Below are 13468 nucleotides of genomic sequence, written 5' to 3' on the forward strand. Positions count from 1 at the left end.
AGCCTCACCAGGAAGACCCAACCTATAGACAGCAAAACAGGGCAGCTGGGAGTGGAGGACCAAGCACGGAGCAAAGCCAGGCGCTCCAGACACAGGAATCTGCCCATCCCTGAGGGGTTTTCCTTGCTCCTGAGCACTCCGAGGCAAGATAACAAGTTTGGCTCACCTTGAAATCATTTTCTTTGGCAAAATGAAGGATCATGTGTCTCCTCTCTCTAGTAGTATTGGTGGCATCGAAAACCTGATCATGAGAAAGACGGGCATCACAGACAACATGAGTTTAACAGTATTTGCCAAACCAGCAAGCAGGTCAGGCCTGACACTTTCAGGGAGAGGCCACAAATGGGGTTCCAGGGGAGAGGCTGCGCCCTGCCCTCACCCCGCCCTCTTTCTTCCGTCTCCCACCCCCTCCAGCACTCAGGGACAGAAGGGGAGGGCGGGAACAGTCATTAAAGCAAACAGACTACAGTAATATGCAGGGGAGGGTGCGCTGAAGGGACCCTGGCTACCACGTCCGCAGCCGCCCAGGGGCCGGGTGCTGCCCGGCTGCTCACAGAGGAGGACTGACCACCCGGCTGTTCCCGAGGCCACCCCTGCCAACCGCCTTCCGGGTCCCTGTGCTGCTCTGGCCACCTGCTTCCCTCAACACTCAGGCCAGAAGCATGTGTCCCAATCTGACGTGTCCCCATGTGGCTCTCGGCACTACTCAGGCCAGCGCCTACATCTCTCCAGGGCACCACCCCGCTCCAGGATGGGACCAGGAGCTGGCACGTTCCTAGAACTTACTGCAATTTGGCCGCTTTCCTTCGTCAGGTAACTTTTGACGTCCCTCAAGGCAGCCAGAGCGCACTGCCTGCAACACACAGGGGAAGGGCCCTCACATCAGAGCCAGCTTGTCTGCCCGGGGCGGCCCCAGCAACCCCGCTCCCCCCCGAGACAGAGAAACTGCCCTCTACTGCTAAAGCGCTCTGCCAGCCAGGGCGGCCGGGCCCAGAGGCTCCCAATTGGAGCCCCGGACGGACGGCAGTCGCCCTTGGAAGTGGGGCTCATGGCTGGCTGCACACTGAGATCCCCCAGAGCTTTTAAAAAAAGCTGATGCCAGGGCTGGCCCTGCGGCTAGCAGTTAAGTTCATAGGCTCCACTTTGGCAGCTCAGGGTTTGCAGGTTCAGATCCTGGGTGTGGACCTATGCACCACTGTCAGGCCATGCTGTGGCAGGCATCCCACATATAAAAGTAGAGGAAGATGGGCAAGGATGTTAGCTCAGGGCCAGTCTTCCTCAGCAAAAAAAGGAGGATTGGCAGCAGATGCTAGCTCAGGGCTAATCTTCCTCAAAAGAAAAAAAAAAAAAAAAGCTGATGCCCAGGGCTGGCCCAGAGATTCTCACTGCACTGATCTAGGGCAGGGCTGGCATCAGGATCTTTCCAAGCTCCCAGATTCTAAAGGTCAGCCAGGGTTGAACGCGGCTGCACTAGGGTTTCATGATCACCCTGGGCTTAAAAAAAATCCTTTTCAAATGTAAACAGATGATGTCCCATGAAAACCCTTTTGTTTGTTCTTAATGAGCCATTGTCGTTGATCTGTATCACAGCGGCTGAATGAGACCATCTGGGAGCAGATGAAAGCAGTGAGCCGCAGAGACTCACCCGTACACACGGAGGTGGGGCCGGAGCTGGGGCCGGAGCTGACGGCCACATTGCAGGCCAGCTTCCTCTTTCTCTTACAAAATCTAGCTTTAAAAAAGCAAAGCAAACTACGGCCTACTGCTTAAAGTTCGGTGTTCTCACGGCTTCAGCGGCCTGGGTTCAGTTCCCGGGCCTGGAACCACACCACCCATCTGTGAGTAGCCATGCTGTGGCAGCAGCTTACATGGAAGAACTGGAATGACTTACAACTAGGATATACAACTATGCACTGGGGCTTTGGGGAGGAGGAGAAAAAAGCAAAGCAAACCCAAACCCAAGTTCCCATGGCAGCTCGGGCCTTACTTCCGGACTTTCATGGCCTCCTCATTGTCAGGGCGAAAGAAGTTGTAGGAACTGTACTGCTTCACGGCCTCCCGGCGGTACTCCCCGACGTTGAACACTGCGGACAGAGAGGACAAGACCCTCAGCTGACCCCAGGAAGAAGGGGCCACTGTCTCCAAAACAGGAACCCAAGCCAACAAGCCAATGCTAACATGAGCAAGATTCTGATAATTCATGGAGACCAGAGAGTGGACTCCACGTCCAGTGCTCACGTCCACCTATATGGCAGCCCAGCTTCCCCAGACCAAACACCGCTCGTGGCGGCCTGCTGTTCTGGAGGTTGTTTCCTGTGGCCTAGTCTCCAGTCCAGCCTCGGGCTTGAGGCTGAGACCGTGAGAACAGGTGGTAGCCACACGTCTAGCAAAAACAAGGGCAAGGATTTCTGCCAACAGTACCCGGGAGAGAGCGGGGTCTCACACACACACACGGGTCCAAACCAGCCATTCTTCTGACGCAACAGCCCAATGGGCACTTACTGGACACCACACAGTGGGGGACAGCAAATGTGAACATTAGTCCCCATCCTCGAGACGTTTCCCATGTACTTGGGAAGAGCAGGCAAAGAGTCATAAAAATACAATCAACGGTATAGAGCACGTTGTGACAGTCAGTAGAGGAAGGAATGTCACAACGGAGTGCCAGGGGAATTTAAAGGAAAAAGAACTGCACAGACCGTGGTGGCTGGAAAAGGCATCCTAAGGAATTGGGGCGGGGGTGGTGGTGGCAGGGTTCAGGGCCGTGGGAGTAAGAGAGGCCAGTGAGAAAAGTCCCAACACAAAGTCAGGGTGTGTCTACCACGTGGTGGGTGACGCAGCCGAAAAGGGTCCCCCCACTGCATAGGACAGACCAGCCCAAGAGTGGCCCCCAAGGGGAGCCCCAGCAGCTGGAAATGGAAGGGCCATTTTCTTGGGTCGTAGGGGGCTCGCGAGCAGGGTCCCGCTACCTGTTGGGACCGCCCAGGCCCTCGGACAAGGCCTCACCTTTTGTGGGGACCCCAATCCAGTTGAGGTAGCGAGTCAGCTTCTTGGAGATGTAAGTCTTACCCCGGGCTGGGAGGCCCACCATGACGATCACCGTGGGGGAGTTGGTCAGCTTCGGCCCACAGGCTGCGAAGGGCAACAGAGAAAGGCGGCATGGATGAAGCGGCGCGTGGTGACGAGCAAATTCCTGTGCCCCACAACAAACTCTAAAGGATTCCACAGAAATTCCTGTATCATTCCCACCTCGGAGGCCCTGGCATTTTACAATCCAGCGGGACTAGGGCCCCCTGGTGGCCAGAGCCCGGCCGTCACACCTTGCAGCTCCATCTTGTTTTCAGGAAATGCGTGGCAGGGACCCACTCAACCCCAAATTCAAAAGGGCAGCCCTAAACCCAGCCAGGGAACTGGTGGCCAACCCCAGAGCGGAAAGCACCCCTGGGAGTGTAAGCAAGGGACTCCCAACACCAAAGAGGGTGAGGTTAACAATCGGAGAGGGCTTTCCAAATGCAATATGTAAATCGAGGTAGCAGGTAGCAACAGGAAACGGGTCCCCGGAGTCAAAATACAGAGAGAAGCCAAGCATCAATTTCCCACCCTCTACACAGTAGGTCTGAGCGGCCTTCTTAAAAAAATAACTTTTAGGGGGCCAGCCCCATGGCTGAATGGTTAAGTTCACGTGCTACGCTGGCAGTCTGGTGTTCTCGAGTTTGGATCCTGGGCACGGACCTGTGCACCACTCATCAAGCCGTGCGGGGTGGTGTCCCACATAGAAGAAGTAGAATGACTTACAACCAGGATATATAACTATGTACTGGGGCTTTGGGGAGGAAAAAAAAAAATGAGGAAGATTGGCAACAGATGTTAGCTCAGGGCCAATCTTCCTCACCACACACGCACAAAAACCCCCACAATCACCTTTTAAAGAAGGCAATTGTAAAAAGTAAGAGTTTATTAAATGAAAGTAGGTCAGGGACCTAGAATGCTGGCTCCCCAGAAAGGGTGACAGATAAATTCCTGTCCCTGAGACTCTCCTGCCCTTTCCTGCTCCTCCCTTTCCAAGTTTCGATGGATGCCAGAGCCCTGTGGAAGGGCTGGCAGGTCACCGGGCCTCCGAAGCTCCAGGTCACCACACCCCAAGCAGGGCCCTGGGAAGCTCCATGTTCCTCGTAATCTCAATAAGCAAAACGCCAGGGAGAGAGGCTTTCACTGGGTTTTCAAGAGAACAGCCCAAAACCCTGTTCCGGACATTTAAGCCACTGTATTTCCCTGGCTGGCATCTTGCCCTGAGACTCTCAGGCGACTCTGGCATCCTAGTGACAAGGGTGCTCACTGGGGAGCAACAGACCGGCCACCCGCTCCCAGCCAGGCAGCACTGCCCAGCTCTCCTCATCAGCCATGCGGCAGCGCGCCCAGCACCGGCCACACGGGCGCAGGCCAGGCTGCTCCGGCTGCACCCAGGCTAGGCAGACGGCAGACTCAGAGAGGGCTGTGCCTCTCTCGAAGCAGGTGAGGGCCCACGGGGGAGGAGGGAAGGCCACCAGGCCACCGACAGGCACAAGCTCAAAGGAAGACGCCTCCTCTTAAGCTGGACGCGCCGACATGGTCCCACACTTGGGCTGGTGACCAAACTAAGGTCCCACGCCCTTAGTGCTGGCCTAGGATCTGCCTCCTGGACCTGGAGGCTGGAGGAGGCAGAGAGGAAGCCAGCACGACATACAGAGCTGTTCCTCCTTCCATCTTTGCACACCATCAGCCATGCAGAGAGAGGAGAAGGAAGACAGGCCAGCAGGAGGCCGGGAGACATTCCGGAGCCACAAAGCCCTTGGCTGGATTCCTCGGCTCCCAGTGGCCAGGAACAAACCAGTTCCTAGAAAACAGAGGAGCTGTCCTGCCCGGTGTGAGCGTACGAGTGGAGCAAAGCAGCGCCCTGAGTCCCAAGGGGCAAGCAGAGAAAGGTGACGGCCTCCGGGAAAACCACGGGGACACAAGACACACCCTGCTGCACACATTGTGGCAGCTGCAGGTGACAAAGGAGAAGACTGTTGAAGAGTCCTCCCGGGTTCCTGGAAACAATACTCCACTAATCCTTCTCCCAAGCCACTGGTTTTCCCCTCATCTCATCTGATGTCCCCACGGTGCCACTGCTCCCAAGGGCATCTGAATGTGCAGAGATGGACGGACACACGCTCTCTCTCAGCTGCGCACAGGCATGGCACACTTGCGCTGGCCTCACGCCAAGGAAGCGCAGACAGGGGCTGACCGACTTATGCAATCAGGGATTCGTTCTATGATCCACTAGTCATCTGCACAAATTCCCTCCGGCAAGAGAGGCTCTGGGAGAGAAAAAGTCATAAAGACACGGCAGAGTAAATCTCTTAAGCCAAAAACGCAGGTTGAATCTCAAACCGAAATAAACCTTTGCTCCCTTATTTGGTAAAGCAGAAGCCACCCTCCCTAGTCCTGTGGCTTCTGGCAGAAGTCGAAGCAGCTGTAGGGGATACCGTCAGAGGTGGCTGCAGCCATCGCTCCGCCCAGGAGTCCTGGGTCCCCAGCAGAGCAGGGAAGCCGCACCACATTTTGACGAAAGTTTTGTCTTACTCTCCTTCGTCCTTCCCTCCTCTTTTTAAAACTCACAGCACATCCCAAGGGCTTTCGTGGTCCTATAAGCACCTGCCTCTGCCTCAGTTTCCCCTAGACCCCGAGTTTCTTCGTCTCTGTGGACCTTTTTGAAAAGGAGAGCCCCCTCCCACCTCTCGCACCATCCTCCCTGGAGCTCCGCCTTTTCCTCCTCTTCCCCAACAGCACAGGGATGAGGGGTGAGAAGTGCAGAGTCGAACACAAGATGTTCCAGAAGGTACTTGCGTGTTTCATCTCATCTTATACAAGTGTTTAATATTTTAACTTCTTTTTCACAAAAAGAAAAGTTTTTATGCTGAAACGTGATGTTGGCATAAATGTGTATAAGGGGATGCAGGTGTTCACCATGTTTCGGGTATAAAGAAGCAACTGCAGTTTGGGGGGGGCTCAGGCTAAAAGTGTCACCCGTGGTTAAGGCCATCGCTTGAGTAAGAGCTCATGGAAAGTCACCGAGGTCCGGGAGCTGACCCTCCACTCTCCAACGTCATTACAAGTACTCCCTCACTCAGCGGACACACGTGCCGGGTGCCCTGTGAGCACAGAGCACGTGAGCACGTGTGGACGCAATCACTGTATGAGAAGCTTCCAGTCTGGGGTCAGGGGCAGACAACATACAAGCAAAGAAACACACAAGATCATTTTGGAGCATGACAAATGCCACGATGACAGCAGAGCAGACGTCCGTATAGAGAGCGCTGGCCCTGGGGCCGCGGCTGGCCGTGGGCTGGGCTTGAACTGGGTAGCTGGGTCAGCATCCCCGGTAGCACCTAAGTTAGGACCTGACCAACCACCACCAGCCATTCGGTTGGGCTGGTCCATAATGTGCTAGTTCCCTGCACATCCGTGGATCCAGGAAAGCAGAGGATGACCAGGAGCCCAGCTGGTGAGCGAGGCGAGCAGCAGCCTATGGTGAGCTGAGTAGCCAATCCTGGAAATGATCAGCTGGATGAGTCAGGGCCCTGGACACAGGCCACATTCTTGGGTTCCGATTCCAGCCCTACTCCCCGGATGAAGCTGCTAACCTCTCTGATCACGTGTAATTCACTCACACAGGCAGGCCCTCGACAGCCAGCCTCACCCCCGACACTGACACCCACAACTCAGGCTCAGAAAATAAAATAAACCATTGGAAGGCACTTTGCTGTTGCTCCCGTAGCTCCTGCAAGCTTTCTTCTACCCAGAGGTGCCCCGCCATGGTGACCTCAAAAAGACGCCAAGTCATCGGTGCTCTTTTCTACTGCAGGCAAGTTATGCTTCAACGACGACTTCCAGGGGAACCAATGGAAAGGGCTGTTTCAGACAGATGGCGAGTGGCATCTACACACGGGGTCAGGCCCCCGAACTGCCTGACGGGATTTCGATTGCCCTGACCTACCCCCCCCCCCGCCCCCCCCCGCCCCCCCGGCAGGCCAGGCAAGCGGATGCAGCACAGAAAGACCTGCTGTGCCCTGCAGCTACATCAGCACCTCCAAGGGGCTCTCTGGGAAACAGGCTTCACGCGCTTGGCCCTGGGAGAATGGAATGCAAGCCCAGAAAGCGATGATGGACCCTTGACTGTCGTCCACTGGACACAAACCCTCTCCTGGGCCCACATCAGCCCAGGGTCTGCTTACTAGTTAATGTTAGGAATCAACATGGAAGTGAGCTTGCCCCAGGGGGCTGGGCCTGAGGACTTGCGGGGTGGGGACAACCCAGCTAAGCGAAACCTCTTTGCAAAGCTCTGCTATAGAGTTTGATGGGTACTGTCCTCATTCCTTCCTTTGCATGCACATTTTAATTCATACTTTGCCCAAGAAATGGCCCTTCCAACCCGAGGTGGTCTCTGCCAGCAATAGGGAGGGGCTGGGCGTTTTACTGACTCATTTGACAATATGTGTGAAATGCTTCCTACCAGCGGCCGCCCGCCCAGGCAGTATCAGCCATGTGGCTTTCATCCTTCTAGACGTGGGGAAACGAAGACCCACAAGTGATGAGAGTAGTAAGGAACAGAACTGGGGCTCACCTAGGTCCTTCTCACCTGAAATCCTTGGAGGGCTCTTTCCTAAACTAGTGGTTCTCCACCAGCGGCTGGACCTAAGGAGCTTTTTAAAAATAGGATGCCCGGGGCACAGCTGCAGCAAGTCTAACTCGGCTTGGGGTACCAGTATGGATTTTTTTTTTTTCAAAATCTCCCCCAAATGATTCTAAGGTGCAGCCAGGGTGGAGAATCACCATTATAAACTGTAGTGGCCACCCAAGGATAAGGCAGGGATTTCTCTTGAACATCCCTTCTTTTCCTTCTTTAAGTTAGAATACCATCAGGGGGTTTAAGACTCTATTGAGATGAAAATCTTTCTATCCGTGGACAGGATGTAACCTACTTTATAGATGAAGAAGCTGAGGTTCTGAGTTGATCAATAACTCGCCCAAAGGGGCAGGGCCTCCCACGCAAAGGCTCTCGACTTTCAGCGATGACAAACAGAAAGGAGAGCCAGCTGCTGTCCGTCAATAATTTACTTCCTCATCGATGAAGCTGATTCACCGATTCAGGAAGTCTCCCCGAGTTACGGCCTGCATGTGAAGGAAGCTGCAGGTTTTGTAAGACGCATTTATCACAACGTGAGTGCAGCAATGGGGCACCCAATTGACATGCTTCGGAGGAAGGAACATCACCAAACGAATCCACCTGGGGCTTTCTGTTGTGGTCTTACCGTTCCTGGTATGTCGACAGTAAGATCCTTCACACCCTCATTTTGTTAATAAACCTCAGGGGCATCTGATGCAGACCCCCGATTAGGACTCCATTTAGAAAGACGGTAACAGGTTTTGGAATAAGAAAATCCATCCAATGTTCCAAGTGGCAGTAAAGGGGCAGGGGGAGAATCAGGAAAAAGGCTGAAAAAATAAATCCTCTTTTCTCTATTCCAATGAGAGCTAACGGTGACTACATAAACCAAGAACGAGACCACTACTCGAATAAGGGCATGTAATAAATATCCAGCTGCAGATATTTTTATAAGGCAGATGGTGTCAGAGCCGACAGCCCAGAGCCAGGCACAGGGATTCCAGGAGAGGGCGGAGACAAGCCTTAATCCATCAGCTTTAGCAAACCGTCCCCCCCACCCCCCCACCGCACCAAACTCTGAATGGTTCTGACAGGGATTTTTAAGCAAATCTCTCCTCTGCGTGTGAGACGTGCAGACTGATAGAGTCTAATGGATGGGTCTCCGAAGCCTGGAGGCAGGAAACATCGCTGCACACTTGTGTCCCTTGAAATTACACGGCTGAGCGAACGCCAGCCAATCTAATCTCAGCAGCCTCTGCACCGAGCCTCACGGTCATTGCTCCCAGATGCCACCCCGCCACCATGAACCTCAGGGGACTACCAAATGTGTGTGCGTGTGTACACACATACCTACAGATGCATTTATACAAATTTACACACAGAGGGAACCAACGTCTAGTTGTATGACCAATGACAGTTTACAAAGTGCTGCATAAATATCTTTTATTCAAAAGTCAAAAAGGGCGGGGTTGTTTCTGCAGCTCACGGTGGCCAAACCTCCCTCAGGATTTAAGGCGCTGCCATCCTCACGCGCAACAGGTTTTACAGAAACACACCCAGACCGTGGTCAGCCCCAGTTTAGCAAGCTGTTTAAGAGTCTATCCAAAAGGGTGGCGGAACAAGAAACAGACCTGAAAAAGCCTCTAGCCTTGGCCACCGTGCAAAGAAACCTAGAGCTCCTTAAGGTTTCTGCAGCCCCCAGAACCCGTGGGTCCCGCAGAAGCGACAGGCTGATGAAGGAGCAGCCCCCTGTGTCGGGAGCGCCTTGCCAGGTCCCGTCACCAGGATGACGTAGCAGCACCACAGGGCCAGAGCTCCCCACTCCCCAGGGCAGGTCTGGGGGGCGGGAGGTGGTGTTCAGACCTGGGCAAAGCCAGAGGCAGCGAGCAGTCCTGGTGGCCTCGGTGACCATTCCCTGAGGAACGTGGCAGCAGAGGCCAGCAGGCTGCCTCGTACTCAGGCACCAACGATGCCTAGAAGCCACCTTGAGGGTTTGCCCCTGGGGTCCTCCGTTTACTGTCAGGCAAGGCGACTGGGCCTCCAGAGAAACACCCATCACTCCTGCTAGACCCTATGCACCTGATGGGCGGGTAACCTGGAGAAGGTGCCACTTTCAAACCTTTTTTCTAAGAGGTGGCTCTCTCCGCAGCTAGGGACCCAGCCCAAGATAAACCTTTCCAAAGCGTTTATGGCCCGCGACAGGCGGGGAGGGGAACTGCCAGCAAATTCCGAGCACGGAGGAGTGTGTGCGTGCGTGTGAAACGCTGCCAAGTGTGCAGTCACCGACCCACAGACCCTTCCCAAACCGGGGGCAAAGGCTTGCTTTCCAAGCAGCTCTCTCGTGGCCCCCAGCACAGGAGCTGGAGGTGGGAGCGGGGAGAGGGAGGGAGAGAGGCGAAGGAATAGAATACAACGAAGGAAAGAGAGAAAGTGGAGAAAGAGAAGTAAAAAGAGAGAAGATAGAAATATAAAGAGAAGTAAAGGAGATTGGAAAGGAGGAGAAAGAAACAAGAGATGGAAATACATAGAAAGGCGGAGAGCGGGTGGAAATAGAGGAGAAGGAAGGAGGGAGGAGGGGAGAGAGACAGAAGAAGGGGTGGAGAGCCCCGAGGAGGTGCGGCACGTGCGAGCGGCCGCGTCCCTCGGCCGTTCCCGGCCCGGCAGGCGCCCAGGAGGGTGGCCCGGGCTGGCGACACGCGGGCGCCCCTTCCCAAGCGTCCTCGCAGCAAAGGCTTTCCGCAGCGCCCTGCGCTTCCCGCCGCCGGCGCTCCGGAGCGGAGACCCGGGGGAGGCGAGCGGAGCCCCGCGCTGCCGCCGGCCGGGCCACAGCGCCCCCGACGCCGGCCAGGGGAGGAGCAGCGCCCGCGCCCAGCCGCGCCGGAGCCCGCGCCGTCCCCGCCCCGCGCCACCGCCGACCCCTCTCCGCCGCGAGGGTGGCGGAACCCGGCGGCGCGCTGGGGCGGAGCAGGGGTCGCCCGGCCCCGGCCCGCGGGGACAGCGGTGGAGGGCGGCGCCCGGCTCCGCACGAGAGCGCCGGAGGAGGAGAGTTGGCACAAAAGCGCCCCGCCGGGGCCGGCCACACAATGGCCTCGCTCTCCACGCGGCGCGCTCTTCCCCTGCAACCCGGCCCCGCGCACATCTGCACTCACATCTGGGCAGGGAGGGACGGTGGTCGACGGGGATCCAGATCTTCTGCACCCGGCTCTGAGTCAGCTCCAAGGGCATCTTCACAGCCCAGCCTCGGCGGCTCTCCGCCCCTCGAGAAGAATTCAGACTTGGGGAGGAAAGCAGCGTGTCGACCCCCGAAACAAAGGGCAAGAGGGGGTGCGTACGCGGGAGCGCGGCCCGGGCGCTCTCCCTAGCGCTGCTTTTGGGAAACGTGCTTTGTGCTAAATCACGAACGCTCGCCCGGGGCGTGAAGCTGCACGCGCGCTGCGAGAGGGACAGAAGGCTGGGGCTGCAGCCGCAGCTCCCGCAAGGCCGGGCTCGTCCACTCGGGAAGCAACCGGGATGCTCGGAGCGCAGTGACAGCCACGGTCCCCGTGCGCCAGCTAGAGTCCGCCGCCCTCTCCTCCCGCTGGCCTCCTCTCCAGCTCTGCTAGGATGCCCCGCGCTCCGCCCGTGCTTTTAAGAGTCGCGGCGACAGCGACGCACCCGCACACGTCAGCCTCGGGGCGGGGACGCATTCCTCGGGTTTCAGCCCCCTTGCACGTGGGGAGAGGGGGTGGGCAAGCCAGGAGATGGCCTGGGGGCGCCCCCTGCAGGCCGGCGACAGCAGCGCGCCCTACTCCTGCAGTCCTTCTCCTAACGCCCTAACCCGAGCCCTTGCTGAAGGTCTCTGAGCCAACTCTTATCATCCCCTAGAGACGACAGGCACAGCTTCCCAGAATAATCATCTCAACGGTGCTGGGATGAAAGAAGCGGCGCCGTGAAGTGCGGTCCGTGGACGCCCGCAGCTGAATCACCTGGGATGCCTCCTACAGACTCGACCTCTCTGGGAGTGGGACCCCGATACTCCACGTTCTTAACATGCGATCCGAGCCAGGCAAAGTCAAGCTGAAGAACCGGGCTTAGGGTTAAAGGTTGGAGGGAGGTTAGCGGGGACGGGGAATGGGGGATCTCTGCTACCCTAGATGGCAGCCCGAGGGAGGATGCTGAGAGCGCCCGTGGTGCACAGCTCTCCGGGTCCCTCCTTGCAAGAGCTGCTCCCTAATAATTCTTGTGAGTCTCCCCCATCACGACCCCCACCACCCGCGGCGCGGTGGCTTCCTTGGTCCTTCGTCCTCACCCCGCCCACTTTCCTGAAGGCCTTAGAAACCTTGACTTGTGCTGAACATTGCTGCCCCAATACCCAGCCCCAAGACCTGGAACCCCGGCTCCAAGACCGGCCGCTGAGGGGCCTGGGGTGCTGGGCAAGAGGAGGGGGTGGGAAAGCCCCGGAGGCCGGACTGGAATGAAACGAGGCCGTTTACAATATTTTCAGTATACCTTTCTCTCTCCGAGTAGAAGAGTAAATAAAACTAAATCCTATTCTGACCCGCAATTCATTACCTGACTATAAACCCCGGAATAACTATTGGGAGGAGGCACCTTGATTATGAAAACCCCTAAAATTCATGACATTTAGGGGGCACAGCCCTACTGCATCTCTTCCTTGCCGATTTTTGGTGTGTATGTATCCTTTCTGCCTCCCTGGTACTCGCAGTTTTGTGTCAGCTCGAGACATGTGACAGTTATGTAGTCAAGCCAGTGCGTGCCCTGGGAAGATCTGGGGTGCTTTTAGCAGGGACTGCAGCCTGCACGGTGGCATTACATGGATGTGACTTGAGCACGCGATACATCAGCACGGAAGCGCTGCCCTGCCTTGCAGAGGTGCATCCCTCACGCTGAGGTTGTGCTGTGATTGGAAGGCAGAAGGCGGCGCTCCCTGAAACCAAGCTGCAACGGAGTAGTCTGCGCAGAGGCTGCCACACGTCGCTCACGTCCCGCATGGCTCCGCTGGGAGGGCGCCGGCTCCCTGGCTGCCGGCGCGGCTGCTCCCGCCCCGCCTGCCCGCCCCGCCCCACCCCGGCCAACCCCCCTCCCTACACCCCAGCCCGTCCAGGGGCTGGGAACGCCCAGGTCGCCCACCAGGCTGGTGCTCCTACCCAGTCCCCTCGACCCCCACTCCAGGCACCCCGCCCCCGCCTCCTCCCCACTCCCTACACCCCAGCCAGCCCAGGGGCTGGGAGCGCCCAGCATCGCCCAGCCGGCGGGCGTTCCCGATACCCCTCCCCCGCGCCCCGAACCCCACTCCGGGCAACCCGCCCAATCCGGGCATCCCCCCTTCCCCGCACCCCAGCCCACCCAGAGGCCCGGAGCGCCAAGCGCCACCCACCAGGCAGGTACCCTCTGCCCCCGTGCCCCGCCCCCTCTTCGGACACCCCTCCCGCCCCCGCCCTCCCCAGAGTCGCTGCTCTCCCTCGGACAGCTTTGCTGACTGTCTGGTTTCGGAGCTCGGGCAGCTGTTCAGAAACCCGAGTGCATTGCATTGGGACTTGTTTTTCTGCAGTGGGAGCAAATGCCAGACGTGACACCCTATAACGCCCCAGGGAGAGTCCCACTCCACTCCTGAAATAAGAGCGGGCTAATCCCAAGAGAAAAACAGCAGCGGGCGAGCGCCCGTGCCACGTGGTTCGCTGGGGTCGGAGAGGGGGCCGGCTGTGCACCGGGGGGCGGCTGCACCCTTGCATGCTTGCCACTGCTTCTCCAGGAAGAAGCAGGGTAGCAGCATGCCTGCTT

The 13468-nt window shown here is 57.3% G+C and overlaps 1 protein-coding gene across 15 annotated transcripts in view; it reads right to left on the bottom strand.

Annotated features, from left to right (window-relative positions):
* PFKFB3 (6-phosphofructo-2-kinase/fructose-2,6-biphosphatase 3) overlaps window positions 1-13468 on the bottom strand; it is an 84592-nt gene that overhangs the window by 17067 nt on the left and 54057 nt on the right. For 11 of the 15 annotated variants that reach the window (XM_070255067.1, XM_070255074.1, XM_070255068.1 and 8 more), the window contains exons 2-5: window positions 3007-3132; window positions 1988-2084; window positions 787-853; window positions 167-241 (exon numbers count right to left, since the gene is read on the bottom strand). In XM_070255067.1, coding sequence (XP_070111168.1) covers window positions 167-241; window positions 787-853; window positions 1988-2084; window positions 3007-3132 — 365 coding nt within the window. Of the gene's footprint in view, window positions 1-166; window positions 242-786; window positions 854-1987; window positions 2085-3006; window positions 3133-10836; window positions 12675-13468 lie in introns of those variants that run through there. The other 4 variants (XM_070255063.1, XM_001499906.7, XM_070255064.1 and 1 more) reach the window with 4 other exon arrangements.

Source organism: Equus caballus, chromosome 29 (genome assembly GCF_041296265.1).
Source record: "Equus caballus isolate H_3958 breed thoroughbred chromosome 29, TB-T2T, whole genome shotgun sequence".
NCBI classification, from domain to species: Eukaryota; Metazoa; Chordata; class Mammalia; order Perissodactyla; family Equidae; genus Equus; species Equus caballus.